Here is an 18,744-nt window from a genome sequence, read left to right as displayed (position 1 = left end):
CAGGCAGACTGTACTGACATCGGAGGCAGACTGTACTGATCAAATATCAAAACACACTGGAACGTATGCGACCTTAGAGAGTCCAGCGTTAGTTCTCATAGAAGTATCTCGCTTTCTTCACCGCTCTGATTTCACGTCGTCCTCACCATCTCTCAAAATGTCAGAACAAATCAGAAATTATCTTCACACTCCTGTTCGATCTTCCTCGTTTACCCGCCTCATTTCTAGCTAGGCGCGATTCAATATCAACCAGTTCCCGGCTCCAAAGAAAAGTAGATGTCGACTCTGACCCATATCGGTTCAAACCCTCCGAGCTCATTACCCCGATCCTTTTATCTCATATACTAATACAACATGTACTGATACACCATAGAACTCATAACTTACTACTATGATTACACATATACTCACATGTTCTGTTCCTCATACAAAATCATCAAGATGTATTTCCCTTTCTCTGTTGTCCCCTTGTATTCGTGCCTCATTGATTTTGTATATTCCCTATGATCACGTCTTAGCATAGTTTACGCCTTTACACAACATGTCGTCTATCACTGAATATGTAGCCAATAATGCATCCCTGATTTCCATTTGATATACGTGTAGATCATAGTGAGCACATTACAATCTTCACCTGGTCCAAATACGGGTTCGAAAACCCAGTTTTAGGAAGGAAACGCCGTAACCATTTGGCCACGCCGGCTTTTTTACCAACAATTGACCGAAATTTGGTGAGGGTTATATACTTTTTGGTATTGATATCCACTAACGGTCACAAGGCGTCACGGCCAAATGGTTACGGTGTTTCCTTCCTATGTAAGGAGTTGTGGTGAGTACAAGACCCCTTGTGAGATCCAATTTGAAGTGTATAGGTGGCGGAAGGGAAATGCCGCTTTGGTGCGCTCTTGCTGAGTCGGCGGATTTTTCTTGGGCTCTTTCCCGGACACTTTGTAGCTAGGATGTTGCTCCCCCGACACTTAGGAGTATCGTTCGTCGCTTTTTCACTCGAATCTTGATAGGAGTGTCCATGACATGATCTGTATGTACAGATTACAAAGAACGGACATGCATGTTCAATTGAAGTCCCTTCAGATCAATGGGGCCACCACGGACTTTCTTCTGCGCACGATGCTGCAGCACTCATTTTCTGTCGGCTCAGACTGCCGCGTTCAATCGGAACAATATCTTATGAGGACTTACTGGTTATATGGTATTGTGTCTAGTGACAGCATATACCGAACGAAGCCAAGTCGAGGTACCAAAATGATACTGGATGTGTGGCAGCAAGACTAATGCCAGGTCCAACGAAGTGGAGAAGGGATAGGTAGCAATATCGGTACGTATGGATATGACTCTCAATTTTTCTCCCTGATAGTACTGTAGCTATGATTCGTGTACTCGTATACCTGGCAGTCCCGCTCTTTATGAGGGGTATTCCCAGGCCTACAACTTCGTAGCACCAGTAGCGAAGTAGCGATCGCACGTCTGCCGGAAAACATCACAGCTGTGATTCTCAGTCGGCCTTGTAATGTAATAGTCATATTGTGTTTCTTTATTGCCACATTACAAATTATGATAATGATTATTACTGAACTGACAAACATACAAACTTACATATGTACACGATACAAGGGATACTTCTTAATACCAAGATTTAAGGCATTTGTCATTGAAAAATTATCGACTCGAATAAAACCTTTTTCATCATCTCCCAGCCTCATCGAGTAGACCTGTCGTTTCACGCAGAAAAAGTGATCCAACCATTTTTCACCGGCTGTTCCCTCTCCCTCTGTTTTTCTGTATCAGCAGATTCTTGTTGAATCGGTACATGATTGATTTCAATGATAGGCGGTGGTATCTTGATGTTCTTCTCCTTGTCAGGTAATATCCCACTGGTCGAAAGTGGTGATGAAGATATTACCCCTTGGGGGTCTTCTTTATCAGAATCGAAACTTGTCCAAGATGCGTTAGAGAATTTACGATGTTTAGGTGGTAAAGGTGGTTTCCTCCTCATGAACCCGCTTTTACCAGGTGACGATGGTGCTCCTGCACCGGGAGGAGGCGGAGTAGCAGCGTCCGATCGATCATATGTGGATGCCTGAGATGACGGTCGATCTTTACCTGTTGTAGTCAACGAAGCTGATATATCGTTCAAGGAAGATTGCCGAACGGGATCGCGAGAGGTGTATATAGATGTATTATTTTTACTCGTACAACTGGGAGGTAAAGCGGTTTGAAGGGAGTCGAGAGATATAGTCGATGAAGTTGATTCTTGACGAACAGCATTACGAACATTTTCAGCGCTGAGACAGAAATCACTTTATCAGCTGATGGTCTCAATAAAAAGATGCATACTATCACTCACCTATGACTACGCTCCAGCTTCCTTTGTTCGCTCATACATCGCTCAACTAATCTAGTGGTAGTCGCGTTGACTTCTTTGATGTGGTTGTTGGCGATCAGCGAGTTCAAGACTAATTTGATTTGAGGTCGTTTGTATGGATCGGAGCGTAGCTGAGTGTGATTCAGAAGAGGATAAAGAACTCGAAGATATGTATGACGAAGCTACAGCAGGTTATCATATATTAGCTGATATCATCGTCGAGGTCAATCAATCCGCTAGCACTCACAGCTTCACACTCTTCTGGTAAATCCACCAATTCCCTTATGAACACATCCAGCAGTACTCGCAAGTCATTGGTGAAGAAGTATTCTTGCGTACCAGGAGTAGTGAACAGGAGATACAGTATTTTGAGGATGAGTAACTGCATGCATAGGTCGTCTGGAGTGTTTTCTGAGACATGCAGAAGAAAAGCAGTTTTAGCTAGATCTTTCTTTCGTGAGATTTCCCCGAGATGAATGGTTAGCAGCATAATTGAATGACTCACCCGCTCTATTCAGCATGAAAATCATATTCTCGCCAAAAGTCTTACTACTTCCCAACCTCCTCATCAACACCACCAACACCCTGTTATTCTTCTTCGCTTCTTCCGAATGATCATGGTGGTACGCCGAGGATATAGTGGTACCTGATCTCGCACGATGGTGATTCCTGGTATTATTGGGGAAAGTCGGATTACTAATCGATTCTGGGGACAGTAACAGCTGATTGGATGTTTTCGGTTCATCGAATACCTTGACGGAATCATTACCGTTGCCTTCTCCACCTGTATCGATCGGGGTACTATTTGAGGTCGGGTGAGGGTGACTTTTAGGGGGTAAAGTAGCCACCATGAATTGTTCATTCAAAGCCACGATCAATTTGATAACAGCATAATTCAGCCTTTCGTCCTGGAGATCCCGAGTGAGTTCGACCAGATCGAACAAATGGTCGATAAATGTATCGTCGAATTGGGATAATTCCTCCGAGGTAAGTTTCTGTACTCGACATACTTCGTACATTAGGTGAGTCGCTGGGAGTCGTAATCTGGCTTCGATGGGAGGAAGACCTAGGACGAAGTTTTGCTAACCATCACCGAGTATCAGCCGAGTGACGAACAAGTAAAGAAACAACCCAATGACTGTCTCAGATGTTCTCAAGGATTGGAAACGTGGGAAACTCACCTCATCAATCTCCAGTCCCACCACTTCACCCAAAGTAGGTAAGAGTTTCCTCCATTTCCTATGTGATCTAAACAGACTGGGGTGTTTCTGACCGTAGTAAAATATGATATGATACAGTATGTACAGATCATGAGGGTTTGTATTCTAAGGGGGGTGCGAAGGATACGTCAGCTTCGGCGTGTGGACGCTCAGAGAACATGTTCCATACAGTGGACTTACTTCTTGAGCATCCACCATGATAATCCCCACCATCCTTTCATAGTGAAATGTGAACAACTCGGAATCTAGGATTAGCTCGATAGCGTGTCGAATGTCAGAAGGAGACGTGACGTATTTGTCTGATAGTTTTAAGAATACGAGAATCAGCTTTCCACTCTTCACGATCAGTACAAGACCAATGAGCCGCGGGATTCATGAGATGGCACTGAGAGATCAGAGAGAGCAATATACTCACCATGGTAAGCTGCACAGAAAGTCACAAACATCCGTAAAGTACCGTCTAGTTGGGCTAGCGTGGGTGAGTCGGGTATGTTGGCTATCAATTCGAGTTCTGTTAATATTTGGAAAAGATGTTAGCTGTGTACTGTACGGACCCAACTTGAGCGACAACACAGTCATGCGACCGTTCCTTCGGATCTTGGAGATGTCTTATACTACAACACAGGGGAAGTACAGATCCAAAGCGGTATTGACGTAAGCTACTTACCATGCCAGAACTGCTCCGAATTATGTACCCTCACATGAACGTCCATACTACCCCCAGCCAGAGGTTCAGGTTCTTCCGTCACAGTCCCGTGTCCGTTCGTGGGTGTGGTCGAGCTTTGATCTTTCGATCTTCTTCGTGATAATGATGCCGCATCCTTCCTGTGATGATGGTGGTGATTGTGGTGATGGTGATGTAGATGTCTGTCTGTGAATGTAGGTTCACGATGAGGCATGTTGGATGATCCTGATCATTTGAGTGAATGGAAAGGCTTGGCGTGATGGATTTGGTGAAAGGGCGAATGAATATGGTGTGATCGACGGTAAAGTGCGATGGACCTTGACCGACTGTTCCCTTCCTATACTGGCTCTGAGAATCAATACGATACAGAATGGGAGGGAAATCAGGTCTCACAAGATATCAAGATAGACGACAGTGATACCAGTAGTATGTAGCTGAATTGTCTCTGACTGTGAGGTGGATGCTCGTGCTCGTCATTCCAGGTGGTATAGGATCGGCCCTGACCGGATAGCAGTAGCAGGATAACTTATATGAGTGCACCATTTCATGGCTCGATCAGATCAGACCTCCACAAATACTTTCACTTTCCCTTTCACTTTGTCGATGGGCTCAAGTCTCAACGTTGATTTTCTCGAGTGTCGCAGTGCACAACGATCCATCAGAACAAACGCAATATAGAACGACCTTTAATAACTCTCAAGACCCAGCAAGACTTGAGCTTGTATCAGAAAGCAGACAGAACAGATATTCATTCATCGATACTCGTCCAGGACGATTTGCAAATAGACTGAACCAAACCATGTCCTCATCTAGGATAGAAATACTAAATGATGGAGGTGAGTCACCTTTCCCTTCTACACCCATCAGACCAGCACCGAACCAGGTCTGAACAATTCTTACCGCTGTATGTAGGACTACGACACGATGCGCGACGACCATACGAACTACGTTCGACATCCTTCCAACTCGATACCCATCCAACAGCCGAGGGAAGTTCGACTGTTACACAGGGTCTGACGACCGTACAGGTATCTGTATTCGGACCCCGAGAACCCAAATCGAGGAGCACGGCCAGTCATGATAAGGCCATTATCAACGTTGAAGTTGGGGTTGTACCCTGGGCTCAAGGAGGGGGAGGTAAGAGGATAAGAGGTGATAAGTGAGTTCTGTGTTGTAGGTTTTGAATGACATACTGATCAGTTCATCGGTAGACGTCTACAAGAGATTGGAGCATCGATAAGACAGACATTCGAACCTGTCATAATGACCCACCTGTATCCCAGAAGTGAAATATTCATAAATGTGCAAGTCCTATCAGCAGATGGAGGTGAGCGAATATCTCTCTTTCAACAAGCAAGCTCGTGTTGATTCAATTATCATACATATACTAGGTATTCTTCCAACAGCTATAAATGCCACCACTCTCTCATTGATATCAGCTGGTATATCAATCACAGATTACGTCTGTTCCGTATCAATAGGTTTACATCTCACTCAACCATTATTGGATTTATCATACATCGAAGAAAACGATTTACCGAATTTGATTTTGGCTTCGTTGACGAATTCTGGTAAGATAACGCTAGCTCAGATGGAAACGAGATTACATCTAGATAGGTTTCAGGAGATGTTAGAGCTGGGTACGGAAGCTTGTAAAGTGTTGAAGGATGAGATGGATCAGGTGGTAAAGGATAATACCGGAAGGTTGGTTGAGAGGATGAATGTTAGGGTCGGTGGTGGGGGAGGGGGTATGACGATTGATCAGTAGATTAGTACAGTATCGAATGATAAGGATAGGTAGATACATTCATGATTGGATACTATATTAAGATGTATATTAATCGATTCCTTATGTTGCAGATGAAGGAATTGTCTTAGTGCTAGAATTCATAGTACTTTCATCATACAACATTTTGCATTGTGTCATATCTTGCCTCCTCTGATCGAGATCTATACGCATCAAAGAACAATCATCATTGAGTACCCCACAATCACCTCCTGTTCAATATAAAAGTACCTTCATACCCTACGAAAGTTTCGGGTGTATATGTATCTCTCCATCTTCCAACAAAAATATCACCAGCTAGGACGTAGCCGCGGTATATCCATTTACCTCTTGAGTCGGGCTATATTCGAAACGAGTATAGGGTCAGTGTCTGACCATACAGTTCAAGAGAGTATCATATTTTCCAATATTTGCTGATCAGTCAGAATACTACTCACAGCATATTCTTTAACCAAACTAGCCATCCCATCCCAATTCCTTACTCTTCCTTTCAAGATGAATTTCCCCCATGCACTATGTCCCGTCCCGCTCAATAACATCTCCAAACCAGCTTCCTCTTGTTCTTCCTCATTTAGATCTAACATATCCTCAAGTTCCTCGGGTGGGACAATCTCATACCCTTTTATAGCTTCTATCTGCTGCTGGATAGTCTGTCTTAGCGTTTCAGCCTCTGCGGTAGCCGACGCAAGATTACTGTACGTATTGGGTGCTTCCGTGGGAGGGAATCCAGCATTGACTATAGGTCCATTTAATGGTAATCCTTTTACTTCTTCTTCTTCTTCTTCTTCTTCTTCTTCAGAATCAAGATATTCATCTTCATCTTGTTCTACGACTTTCTTGACCCAGCCTTCTTTCCTTACATACGTTTCCGTCAATCTCCATACCTGAGCTTGTTCACCGTACGGCCCCTCGTACAAAGCCCGAGAATGTCCAGCTAACATCTCTCTAAACGCATCGAAATCGAAAAACGAAAAAGTACCTTCCCAACAGCCTTCCCAGCTATTCCTCCAATTGGTCGATTTTAATCCCTTGGTATGATATGGATCATAACATGATTTCAACCTTAAGAAATCCAGATCGTGGATTTTGGAATTCCCAACTAAGAATCCATTTTGGGGGTTGAATCCATGTGGGAGTGTAGGGGAGGTAGGTCGAGTGGGTGCTCTGGAAGCAGGGTTTGATAAGATTATGCCTTGTGTACCGGGCATGATACCATCGACTAAATCGTTGACTCTAACTCCTACGGCACCTTGATGTTGGTTCTGTAACGCCATAAAAGGGGAAGCGACCATATCTATATCCATAGTTGACTCCGTGTCCGAATCCAAATCTCCATCTTCCCCTAAGCGTCTATAGAAGAATCGTAGTATCGCTGCATGAGCTAAGAAAGGCGGACAGAGAGATACGCTCCTTCCGAAATGCTCTATCACCACCGAACGAGATTTGGGGGTCAGATCAGCGATAAATGGATTCAGGTTGACATGATTGTCGAGCTCGATGGAATTTATGGTAGTGGGTGATGAGTGGGATAGAGGTAAGTCGGGTAAAACCCATGGAGCGAAGTATAGAGGGTATTGCTGTGCTGCAAAGACATAGGGACGAAGGACGAACATCCTCTCTTCACGCTGTTCGGGGGTTTCGTCGGGTGGGCCTACACAGGAATTTAGCAAAGATACAATTATGCCTTACTCATGAAGATTTGGTAGAATTGATTATCGCACAACAGCTCACCTGATCCACCGACCAGCCATGCTATCCACATTGCCAACGACCTCCCCACCGTTTCAGCTGGGTATCCAGGTTCGACGGCAGCAGCCAAGAAATGTTGATCGTGGTATAATTCCAAGAAAGTAAGCAGGTTGACGGTCGCTTGTGGTCCTATGAGATGCTTGATATTCTTGCCGTCTGAAAAGGTACGAGATCAGGAATGAAAATCAATATGAATTGGTTGTGAGCAGGGTAAAGTATCGTCTCCTTGACGACGACTTACCATTCTCGATCAACATGAGATATACTATCCATAAATCTTCTTCTTCAATATCCGTGACATCTCTTACATCCACCATCTCCTTCAATCGTCCTAAACATTCCACCCTCTTTTTCAGCTCTTTCGCCAATTCTTGAGCTTTCAGCTTATCTCCATATGATTCATCGTCCTCTCCATCGACTGCTCTACTGATTTTCCGCTTCTTTTTTTTCTTCTTCTGGGTCGATTTTGATGATGAAGAGCCGGTCTGAAATCTCCTCTCTGGAGCTTCGACATCGAATAGCGCTCTGAACAGCTTACCATACAGCCTCGAATTGGTCGATGGCGATATGGCCTGGTTGATCGTCCGACATGATAATAGCAAATTAAGAGGGGGTATATCCTGGAATGTAGATGAGGGTTCGCAGTGGGAGAGGGATAGATGGTAGGATATCCGGGATATGATCTCTGAAGGGATTTGGTCTAGCATTGCTAATGTTATGGGAGTATAAGATGGAAGATCGAGCTGTCTGAGAAGAGATGTGTTATGAGATGTGTTATGAGATGATCAGTGACCAATGGAGACGATGATCATCTGTCATGGGTCAATCTTAAGTTATGCCAAGAGGGAGTGTACCGTGTGCATACATATATGTAGTGGATCATCTCGGCCAATCTCCGAAATCAAAACCAGAAATGCCACGTGACAGACCATCATTCCAACGATTTGATTCAGTGATGAGATCATCAGTGATCACGCACACCTCTGACTAATACTGGTGTTACTGCATTGCACCAACAGTCATTCAACCTGGATACATTCGTGTCATCATACTATCTGCGTATCGTCACCCAGCGACACGCAAGCTCACTACTGATCAGCAAATTCATACTGAACTACGACTACAAATACATACACATCATCATGTCCCTCCCCAGATCCCTCTCATTCCTCCGTCAAGGTACAGGTGGACAGATCCTCGACATGTGAGCGAGATTGCCCAGCTGGCCAACAGATGATAATGAATTCCGAGAGTGGACCCAGCTGACTGTTATTGCTTGACCAGCTACCTCGACCCACTCTGTCCGTACTCTGCCAAAATCACCAGATCACTCACGACAAACGTCCTCCCACTGATCAAGAAAGGAGGTAAATACGAAGGTAAATTGAGTGTGGTCGCCAGGCTCTATCCTCAACCATTGTGAGTGCTAGTGAATGCAATAAAAATAGTATATGCTGATTGTCATTGTGGTATAGCCACTATTACGGCCCATTCCACATAGAAGCTTTGATCGTATTTGGTAGACTCTACCCGGATCTCTTCTGGGATTACCTCACAGCGGTAAGTAAGATATCTGGGTTGTCTATTGTATCTTCCCTGATCGGACTCATCCGCTACATGATGAAGCTTGAAGCTGATATTTTGAACTTATACACCAGATATTCGAAACTCAAACCGAATATTTCAATCAACCTTCAGCGACCATCACACCCTCCGAAGCTCGAGACAAGTTGACTCACCTTGCTACCGATCTCTTAGAGAAGAAACATAAAGTGGAAGGACCTAAATCCAAATTGTTCGGTGAGATCAGAGATAAGTTGGAAAATAAAGGTAGTCCCAATGGAGGTACGGAAGCCACAGACGATATAAAGTATCTTGGTGAGTATAGAAGTCACCCTTCCCTTCGCCCATATGATTGAAAATTACCAACTGATTCTAAATATCATGGGATCATAGTTAAAGTGGGACGTCAAAATGGAGTTCATGTTACGGTAGGTCACCTTGCCCTATGATTGACATCGAACAAAAAAACCAGGGCTGAATTCCGTTATTGGACCACAGCCCACAGCGCTTCTCGACGGTCTCAAAGACGACTCAGTAAGTTCTTCGTGGGGTAAAGAAGAATGGGAAAAATGGATCTCGTGAGTTTATTCTCATATCATGATCGAATGATGACATACACTGATTGTGCTGAATTTATAAATGATTTAGCGAGAAAGTCGGTGCATGATTTGAAGGTAGTCGTTCGTCAAAACGAAGTTGAGTATCTTAGTAGTTGGTCTTCTGTCGTTCACGCTGTCCATAGTATTTCGAATGATCTATCATGTATTGTGTATAATATCCAAGTATACATGTTCGAATATTATATACCTAGAAGTCATCGAGAGTTCTGTTCAAATCCGCTTTCAAATGCTCTTTCATACCTGGAGGTAAGATTGGTTCACCTTCTTCGTTTACGACATATCCTGTAGGTAGGGAGGAAGATACCATCAGTACATCATCATTATTCACCACATCATACGTATATCTAAGGTATCACTCAGGCTTGCCGCACTCACTAAACGGCATTTCGATAGATTCGTATTTGTTGAAAGTGATAGTTGGGAAATCCTACAATTTTATCATTTTAACTATTTTGCATTATGGGGTGTGGTGTGGGATGGAGGTTAAAACTCACGGTATAAGGTATTTTATCGAGTGGTACTGTGATGGATAATATAGTATACAATCAGCTATGTAACATGTTATTACCTTCCGACCTATACTTTTCACTCACCTCCATCTTCTACCACTATCTTAGTTACCCCAACAGCCGTATCAGTAGTCATCTGTTTTTCACCTAGATGTCTACCTTCAAAACCCAATTTCCTCAATTCCGACGTCCTATCTCTTGGAGGATCATCACCTAATATACCTCCATATAAAAATACGTCAAATACTTCTTTATCTTCTGGACAAAGTGCCTTGGGGGCTTTTGGGTCTAGAAGACATACTCGATTTTTGGAAATTGGAGGATTGAGCGTGGGGAGGAGTTGTAAGATTGGTAGTGTGGTTGGATGACCCTTGGATGTAGAGACTAGATGGATGGAGGGGTCTTCCTTGGATGATGTGGGAATAGGAGCTGAGAGGTGAGTGGTAAGTGGGGGAATGGAAGAGGAGGAAAGGGATGTGAAGTGGACGGTGGAGGATGGACCGACGAGTTGGAGCATGTGGGAGTATCTGAAACAGATCATCGAATTGTCAGTGACCAATCAATCAGTCAAGATATTTATCTTCTCAGAAGCCCATGATCTAACGACCACTTCTCGTATTGTGACTCAAGCGAAGCTCTGTGAAGTATATATGTGGAAACCACATTCCAATTGAGATTATACCACTCACTCCAATTTCACCCATTCAGGTAATGCCTTTGTATTCTCATCGTCCTCTTCCATATGTTCGATAACATATTTGAACCCTTTAGGTGATGACATGATGATCCTGACACTGATTCGATTCGGTCGTGAAAGGCGTAGATGAGTGGAATGTATATGCGAAGAATGTGTTATCTATTTGCAGATGAATCAAGCTCTCCCAAAATTTCTAGCCAAGATTGTTTCTGCGAAGTGACAGACTGATTTCAGGGCGAGTTTAATCATTCATTAATCGGTGCAATCCCTTCGGAACTAAAATCTTCTCTCTTTTCAATCATATCATCCACCTTCTTGCTATCTCTGATCATCGTCGTGATGAAGCTGCTCATGCTCACGAGTGTTCGATTCAAGACGAGGTAGATACCGAGATAGGATTCATCAAGCATGTTGCATTTTCATTTCCACTAGAAAAGCATCCATCTTCTGTATTCCATTATCAAAAAGCAAACACAAGCAAGCAAAAAAACTACCAAGAAGTATAGCATAAACTAGACTATAGAAGAATCAAGTGCGCAGCACCTGTACATAACTTTCTTGCATTCCACTTCCCCTGACCCATCTCTCTGTAATTGTCCATCATACTGTACCTATACACAACTTTGAGTGTATCACCTAAATACCTCCATACGCATCATCTTCCTCATACACACTAACAGTCCTTCCCCTAGATGTCGAGGAAGTGTCATTCACCCATCGGGGCGAATCAGTCACACTTCCCGGCACGCTCATCCCTCCATGACTGGGCGGTGGATAAGCAGCAGAGGGGATCGCAGATGGGTATCCAGTAGCTCCTGAACTACTTGTTGCGCTGTATGGCGGTGCACTCAAACTGGAAGAACCAGGATTTCGAGTAGGTAAAGGTAAATCAAATGGGTTTAACAATGGTTCACCGGTGGAGGCTGTCGATAAAGGCGTGGGAACTTCCTTCAATGGCGATAAAGGTTGACCATGCACGTATGGTTCAGGTGGGTTTACGGTAACTTCAGGTAATCTCATTGTTTCCGTAGAAGTATTGGCCTGGGGAGCAGAGAAACTTGATGTAGTCGATGTGGTAGATTCGTTCAATTGAGGGTCAGGACTTGGACCAGCGGAACAAGGTGTAGTAGGCTCGACAATACCCGCCGTAGTAGCTACTTCAGTGTACATCCTCTTCTGAGCGGTCTTTTCATCCTCGTACATCGCCAAAGGCTGAGATTGTCTCTTGAAGGTGAAATCGTCCATGAGTGGTGAGAGGGGCGCAAAAGCAGGTAAGGGGATATGACTAGAGGAGGCTGAAGCTACCGGCGGAGGAGGTGCAAGGTGAGGCGCGGGCACGGTATCGTGAACAGTCAATGATTCCGTAGGTGACATCACTCTAGGTGCCTGAGGTATGAGAGAAACCCGACTTCGATTCTGATTGTAGTTTGAACCATTAGCAGGAGGAGCGAAAGCCGTACCGATTTGAGAGGTTGGTGTTCTAGGCTCGTCCCCGGTATATGCTAAGCCGGGTGTGAGCGGTTCGTCGGCGTAATCTTCTGCTAAGGCAAATTCAGCTGCTGTCGAAGGAGCGGCTGGTCGACCCATCGGCATAGCAGTGGGCATAGACATGGCGTAAGGATGAGCATTGGGACCGACAAGTTGTCTGTGATCCGCAGATTGAGGAGATGAATCATAGTATGGGGTATACTGATCTTCGTATCCGTATGACATGGGTGTCGCTCCAGGTTGAGGATTGTAAGGTCTTCCTTGTGCATCGTATCCATAACTAGGTGAAGCAGCCATTCCCATCGCCAAACCACCAGCTCCGAATCCAGCATGATTGCTATCTCTATCATACATTTCTGAATCTGGTCTAAGTGAACCGTCATATGCGTTTTCCCTTGCCAGAGCCAAAGCACGTCTGGACCCAATTACCGGCGCAGCTGCACCACCATAGATATCGTCGGCAGGTTGATCACTGTATTTCTCATTTGGTGGAGGGTATGGAGTGATATCGTCGTCGATCTTCGACCAAGGTGATTTGGAGGAATACGCTCGAGCAGTGTATTTTCGATAAAGCCATCCGACGAAACTACCGATAACTACTACTCCAAATATTGCTCCTAATGCTACACCAACGACAGAGCCGGTGGACATGCCGGAAGAAGAGGAACTGGTTTTAGCGGCGTTGAGAGTGGAGGATGGTAGAGACGAACTGGTGGTCGAAGATGTCAAAGCCCTTACAGCGGAGGTGGAAGTCGAATGGACGGTACTGGAAGACCTGGTCGTGGTCGAGGTTCTCGTACTAGTTGAAGAGGGAGTAGTGGATGAGGACGATGAGGTAGACGTGGAGGTGGAAGTAGATGAGGACGTCGATGTGGAAGTTGTGGAGGAAGCAGCGGAAGACTGCAGCGGAATTGAGATCAATATATTTCTCACTGTTGATAGATCAATGCGATCACTTACAGACTGAGCGATGGTGCTCTTAGCAGAACTCAATGCCAAAGTGGCTTTGGCTGATCCATCTGATGTACCAGCTTTGGCGGCTATGCTAGAGACAGAACTTCTAGTCGTTCCTATCGTAGCAGCTTGAGCGGCCTGCCTTTGTGTACTGGTGATCTGTGCGGCTTTACCAACTGTACGAGTGGCCTATACCCAATCGCAAACCGGGTTAGCTTCGCTCATCTTTCTAGGCTCTGTAGTATGAATGTCCACTCACAGCACCGGCAGTGGAAGTTGGAGCGGTGACATGACCGTACTCTCCTGCCGCTTTCTTCTCCAATACTACCCCACTATCGTTGGGTGATTTCACAACGATGTTCGCATGTCCTACAGGTCCGGCAGCGAATGACCTGGATCTTGATCGTCTAATCAGATGAGCGAGATGAGAAACGTCCATCTTGGGTTATGTGCGTATGTTTTGGAAGGCCTCGAGCCGTTGGGGGAAGGGTCGTGGGTCGTGAAGTTGAAAGAGGTTTCGACTCGAGCCAGTCGAATTATAGAACGTAAAGACAAGTCGTTGATTGAAAAGAGCGTGTGGTTTTTGTCGAAGCGATATTAATCGTTAATGAGTCTGTTCGTAGTCGATGGTGGTGATGATGATGATGAGAAGAGGGAGAAAGATGATAGGAGACAGAGGTTGAGCTAGTGAACAATAGAAGGCGTGAGGGAGGGTTGAGGGTTGACTGAAGCGTCGTCTGGAGGAGCAGTAAAAGGGACGTGCGTCGTTTTAATCTGACGCTTGGATCACCCTCGTCGTGATGTGTGTTTCGGATTGTAGGTAAGGAATGTGTATGGGTGTTTTGAGGGGACTAGGACTGAAACCAGGCGATGCGGGTGTGTGTAAGGTGGATGGATGCCAACCAGTGGTTTATATCAAGCGATGATGATGATGATGATGATGATGTTACCTTTCAAAGGTGTTATAGAATGTTTGTCGGATTCGAACAAATCAATGTTGTTGATGAGGATGCTAGGTGTGACAAATTGTTAGACTAATTAACATCCCCTAGGACAAACAATGCTAAAGATGCATTCCCCCGTCGTTACCCTCATTTCCATTGCTCATGTCGTTGCGCTTTTGCACGTCTCGACCCGTGTCTGCTTTTCTTTTTCTTGGTGGGTTTGCTTTTGCTTTTGTTGCTTTTTGTTGTTCACAGGCACGTCACGATAGATGACTTTTCAGGGTATCACGATGGTCAAAGCGCGTTTCATATCATGTTCACAAACCAAAAAACGTTGTTCACGGTCATTTGATTATGTAAGGCATGGCCATGTCTGTCTGTCAACGGAGATAGGCGGCGGCGGTCACCGTGATGGTGTTCTGGAGAAAAGTGATAAAATGATTTTGAGGAATAATGCCACGGCCTGATGTCGATTGCCGAGGGTGAGCATGGGTGGGTGGGTTGATGGGTGATGGCCCACTGAGATTTAATCTGATTATGATTACTCACTGAAAAAAGGATCACACATTCATCCGAATCGACATTTAAAATACAGAATTGAGGTTATCGTCTATTTGTCTTCTATTTCATCACTGAAAGTCTTATCATTCTCGACAATCAAAAGATTGATTCAGCCAACAAGCTGAATAATACTTCTCACGATGAATCCTATACGACCTTTATTGCGCACATCGAAGCTCCGATCTATATCATCCACCTCCACTTCGTCCATCGTCAATCGGATCTCAAGGAGGACACTCGTGACCCCCACCGAACCAGTCCGAGCTAGCGTTTCGAATGTCACTCCCGAGCATGTAAGGGAGGATCCAGGAGAATTGGACGGTGGGGACGTCGTGGCAAATAGCACTGAGGGTGGTAAAGGTGTGTAACAACCCAATTTAAAAATGGTGTGGCGACTAATATATTTCATTGTAGAGATGTTCGGATTCAAGCTCAATCCCGTAGAGACCAAGACAGGAGGAAATGCCAAATCTACTGGACGACCTATATATTTGGATATGCAAGCTACCACCCCGATGGATCCTAGGGTGTTAGACAAGATGTTACCACTTTTCACTGAACAGTACGGTAATCCCCATTCGAGGACACATGCTTACGGGTGGGAAGCCGAGGCTGCGGTAGATGAAGCTAGACAACATGTTGCTAGTCTAGTAGGGGCTCAGGAGAAGGATATCGTCTTCACATCAGGTGCGACGGAGAGTAATAACATGTTGATCAAGGGTATTGCCAAATTCCATCAAGGGAAGAGAAAGCATATCATCACTACACAAACTGTGAGTGGACATCTTGATTCGCCTTTTCATTTCAAGATCCTCAGGCTAATCGAAGTGTTTGGGTGTATGTAGGAACATAAATGTGTACTCGATTCATGTCGATACCTCTCAACTCAAGGATTCGAAGTTACCTATCTTCCAGTCTTACCCAACGGTCTAATCTCCTTGAACGACCTGAAAGCGGCTCTCCGACCTGACACGTCCCTCGTTTCGATTATGGCAGTTAACAACGAGATCGGAGTCATCCAACCTTTAAAGCAAATTTCAGATACACTCAAAGAGTATGCCAAGGAAAACAAAACTCAAAGGGCATTATTCCACACCGATGCCGCTCAGGCAGTGGGGAAGATTGAAATTGACGTAGAGGCTATGGGAATTGATGCGATGTCTATATCGGGACATAAGATATATGGACCCAAAGGTGTCGGTGCGGCTTACGTACGACGAAGACCAAGAGTAAGGTTAGAACCTCTCATCCATGGTGGTGGACAAGAACGAGGTTTAAGATCCGGTACGGTCCCTGCTCCGTTGGTCGTTGGATTAGGAGAAGCTTGTAGAATTGCCAAGAATGAGATGAAGTTGGATCACGCCAGGGTCAAGGAGTTGTCGGATAGGTTGATCAATGGTATCACCTCTCAGGTGGATCATATAGTACGGAATGGTGATGCGAGTGGATACCCTGGTTGTGTCAATCTGTCGTTCGCTTATGTCGAAGGAGAGTCGCTCTTGATGGCTTTGAAGGTGGGTACACACTTCTCTTTCAGTTAAATCCTATCATTACGCATTCCAAGCCATATTTACGGTTTTATACCTCATACTTTCACGCATTTATCCACTCCCCTAAGTACTTCAGCTGATCTGGATAACGTCGTACAGGATATCGCCCTCTCATCCGGTTCAGCCTGTACTTCGGCCTCTCTCGAACCATCCTATGTTCTCCGAGCCTTGGGTGCAGCAGAGGATATGGCTCACTCGTCTCTTCGATTCGGTATCGGACGATTCACCACTGAAGCTGAGATCGACTTGGTGATCGCCAGGATCGTCAGTGTGGTGAATAGGCTCAGAGATATGAGTCCATTATGGGAGATGGTACAGGAAGGTATAGATATTAGTAAGATCGAGTGGTCTCAGTGAGTCATACCGGTACATCCTCATATCTGAACACGAGAGCAATAGACTTACGAAATTTATCTTGTAATATAGACATTAAGCAGGATTATATGTATTATACATGAGCGAAAGAAGCAGGTATAGGTGTGGAGTGGGTAGGGTTGATGCGTTATAATCTGTCGAGCCGTAGCTGATCAAGACGTTTATATGGGATTTTATAGTGAGGTTTAGGTTTTGTAACTATATTTTGGCTTTATACAGTGAACCGATGCAGCCTATTTCACGATGGATGTGTCGTAATAACCGTGATCTCATTCAATGAAACTCACTAACATCATTGAATAGATATTGATTATTAGATAGATGCATATGTACTCAGTAAGTTATTGATAACGATTTGTACAATCACATCAAATATCAATTCTCGGTACTGTAAGTCAATGTAAAACGATGACCAGATAAGACCGCTCTTATCTTGTGTCAGCCGAATTGGCAGTCCACCTTTCTTTTAGGGATTGTTGACGTCCTGAAGGGATTGTCGCCCAGAGTGATCGAGCGCTAGTCACTTTGATAGACCCGCCACCCGGGGCGGTGGCAGTGGCGGACGTTTGAGTCGGAGTCGACGACAAGTTGACTTCATCCTCAACTTCGCCCAACTTCACCCCTTTGGTCTGGAACCAATATTCATCAGCTCTTCTTGCACCTTCATAGTGTGATGGTCTACTGGAACCTTCTTCTTTCTCAATCATATTGACATCTTTATCTCCAGTAGTATTTTTACTTTTCATGCTCCAGTGACTTATCCCTTCACCACCAAAATTAAACCCTTCGGCTTGTAGGTCTAATCTTGAGAGTTCGTGCAGGGTAAGGGTATCTTTTTGTTTCAGTACACCGTTGAGTACCGCTTTGGATGAAAGGGGCATGTTGCTGTACTGTCAATATATCTGCTGTAGCTTGTTGTCTAAAGATCAAACAGGGAAATAAAAAAAATAATCAGATTCATGAGGAATGATATGATATCTAGTACTGTAAGTCGATTGTGGTCTGTGATCTATGTATCAAAGAGTGACATTTCCAATGACCTTTTATATTACACAGAATCATCAGATATCAGAGCATCCTCCGCTTCGCCTTCGACATTCGGTAGGAGCTTGTGCAAGATGGATTTCGGTCGTACTATCAGACTACTCTAGAATACAGTGACATAATGCAATCGAAGGCTCCCTAGCGAATACTATGAGAGATGGCTCCACCACATTCACAGAGCATGAGTTCTCGCCCCTTGGTTATGCTGTCTTTTGAGAAGCTCAGATCTCTCAGAAATACTGTACAAGTGAGGTACTGTACTTTTGTACTGTACCTTAATCCACCGCCTCGCTGGCACCCATCGAAGTAACCCCAGTACTTCGGGTCTTCTGGCCTCAAGGTAAGAACACAGGAGATGAGAGGTCTCTCAAGTTCCACTCGCTTCGATACCGTATTGTCTTGCCATTCACCAAGACTCTTGGTCATATCTGGGGATAGACTCGATGACTTACGCGCCTACTGCTGTTTTCGATCATACTGTCTCCGGTATGACAGAACTCACCAAGGTTCTTTCTTTGCTTTTTAAGCTCATGGGCATTTCTGACAATGGAGAGGCCCAATGGGTGATACTACGTTTGCGCTCACGGCTCAGAGATACATGTAAGCTGCTTTGCCT

General features: G+C 44.7%; 8 protein-coding genes across 8 annotated transcripts; 3 read left to right on the top strand and 5 right to left on the bottom strand.

Annotated features, from left to right (window-relative positions):
• Window positions 1–1,738: 1,738 nt before the first annotated feature.
• On the bottom strand, window positions 1,739–4,502 carry I203_107611 (uncharacterized protein; the record flags this gene model as incomplete). The annotated part of the gene is made up of 8 exons (XM_065518227.1): window positions 1,739–2,303; window positions 2,366–2,565; window positions 2,631–2,794; window positions 2,889–3,465; window positions 3,565–3,708; window positions 3,784–3,902; window positions 4,019–4,114; window positions 4,271–4,502. 8 exons carry the CDS (start codon window positions 4,500–4,502, stop codon window positions 1,739–1,741), a joined length of 2,097 nt encoding a protein of 698 aa, XP_065372957.1.
• A 585-nt stretch (window positions 4,503–5,087) lies between these two features.
• On the top strand, window positions 5,088–6,056 carry I203_107610 (uncharacterized protein; the record flags this gene model as incomplete). The annotated part of the gene is made up of 4 exons (XM_019145684.1): window positions 5,088–5,124; window positions 5,201–5,447; window positions 5,500–5,615; window positions 5,680–6,056. The coding sequence occupies 4 exons, from the start codon at window positions 5,088–5,090 to the stop codon at window positions 6,054–6,056; spliced, it is 777 nt and encodes a 258-aa protein (XP_019005503.1).
• A 223-nt stretch (window positions 6,057–6,279) lies between these two features.
• On the bottom strand, window positions 6,280–8,530 carry I203_107609 (uncharacterized protein; the record flags this gene model as incomplete). Its single annotated transcript, XM_019145683.1, has 4 exons — window positions 6,280–6,414; window positions 6,512–7,725; window positions 7,806–7,979; window positions 8,065–8,530. 4 exons carry the CDS (start codon window positions 8,528–8,530, stop codon window positions 6,280–6,282), a joined length of 1,989 nt encoding a protein of 662 aa, XP_019005502.1.
• A 435-nt stretch (window positions 8,531–8,965) lies between these two features.
• I203_107608 (uncharacterized protein) lies at window positions 8,966–9,968 on the top strand (the record flags this gene model as incomplete). The annotated part of the gene is made up of 6 exons (XM_019145682.2): window positions 8,966–9,027; window positions 9,108–9,242; window positions 9,299–9,383; window positions 9,482–9,701; window positions 9,780–9,814; window positions 9,885–9,968. The coding sequence occupies 6 exons, from the start codon at window positions 8,966–8,968 to the stop codon at window positions 9,966–9,968; spliced, it is 621 nt and encodes a 206-aa protein (XP_019005501.2).
• Window positions 9,969–10,193: 225 nt separating this feature from the next.
• Window positions 10,194–11,296, bottom strand: I203_107607 (uncharacterized protein; the record flags this gene model as incomplete). Its single annotated transcript, XM_019145681.1, has 5 exons — window positions 10,194–10,288; window positions 10,382–10,433; window positions 10,501–10,526; window positions 10,600–11,042; window positions 11,205–11,296. 5 exons carry the CDS (start codon window positions 11,294–11,296, stop codon window positions 10,194–10,196), a joined length of 708 nt encoding a protein of 235 aa, XP_019005500.1.
• Window positions 11,297–11,848: 552 nt separating this feature from the next.
• I203_107606 (uncharacterized protein) lies at window positions 11,849–14,093 on the bottom strand (the record flags this gene model as incomplete). Its single annotated transcript, XM_019145680.1, has 3 exons — window positions 11,849–13,600; window positions 13,661–13,843; window positions 13,914–14,093. The coding sequence occupies 3 exons, from the start codon at window positions 14,091–14,093 to the stop codon at window positions 11,849–11,851; spliced, it is 2,115 nt and encodes a 704-aa protein (XP_019005499.1).
• A 1,206-nt stretch (window positions 14,094–15,299) lies between these two features.
• Window positions 15,300–17,066, top strand: I203_107605 (cysteine desulfurase IscS; the record flags this gene model as incomplete). The annotated part of the gene is made up of 4 exons (XM_019145679.1): window positions 15,300–15,519; window positions 15,574–15,932; window positions 16,005–16,673; window positions 16,809–17,066. The coding sequence occupies 4 exons, from the start codon at window positions 15,300–15,302 to the stop codon at window positions 17,064–17,066; spliced, it is 1,506 nt and encodes a 501-aa protein (XP_019005498.1).
• Window positions 17,067–17,512: 446 nt separating this feature from the next.
• I203_107604 (uncharacterized protein) lies at window positions 17,513–17,965 on the bottom strand (the record flags this gene model as incomplete). The annotated part of the gene is made up of 1 exon (XM_019145678.1): window positions 17,513–17,965. One exon carries the CDS (start codon window positions 17,963–17,965, stop codon window positions 17,513–17,515), a length of 453 nt encoding a protein of 150 aa, XP_019005497.1.
• Between the last annotated feature and the right edge of the window lie 779 nt (window positions 17,966–18,744).

The sequence above is a fragment of the Kwoniella mangroviensis genome, chromosome 2, assembly GCF_000507465.2.
Source record: "Kwoniella mangroviensis CBS 8507 chromosome 2, whole genome shotgun sequence".
Lineage (NCBI taxonomy): Eukaryota > Fungi > Basidiomycota > Tremellomycetes > Tremellales > Cryptococcaceae > Kwoniella > Kwoniella mangrovensis.
This window is presented reverse-complemented; position numbering and strand designations above follow the sequence as displayed.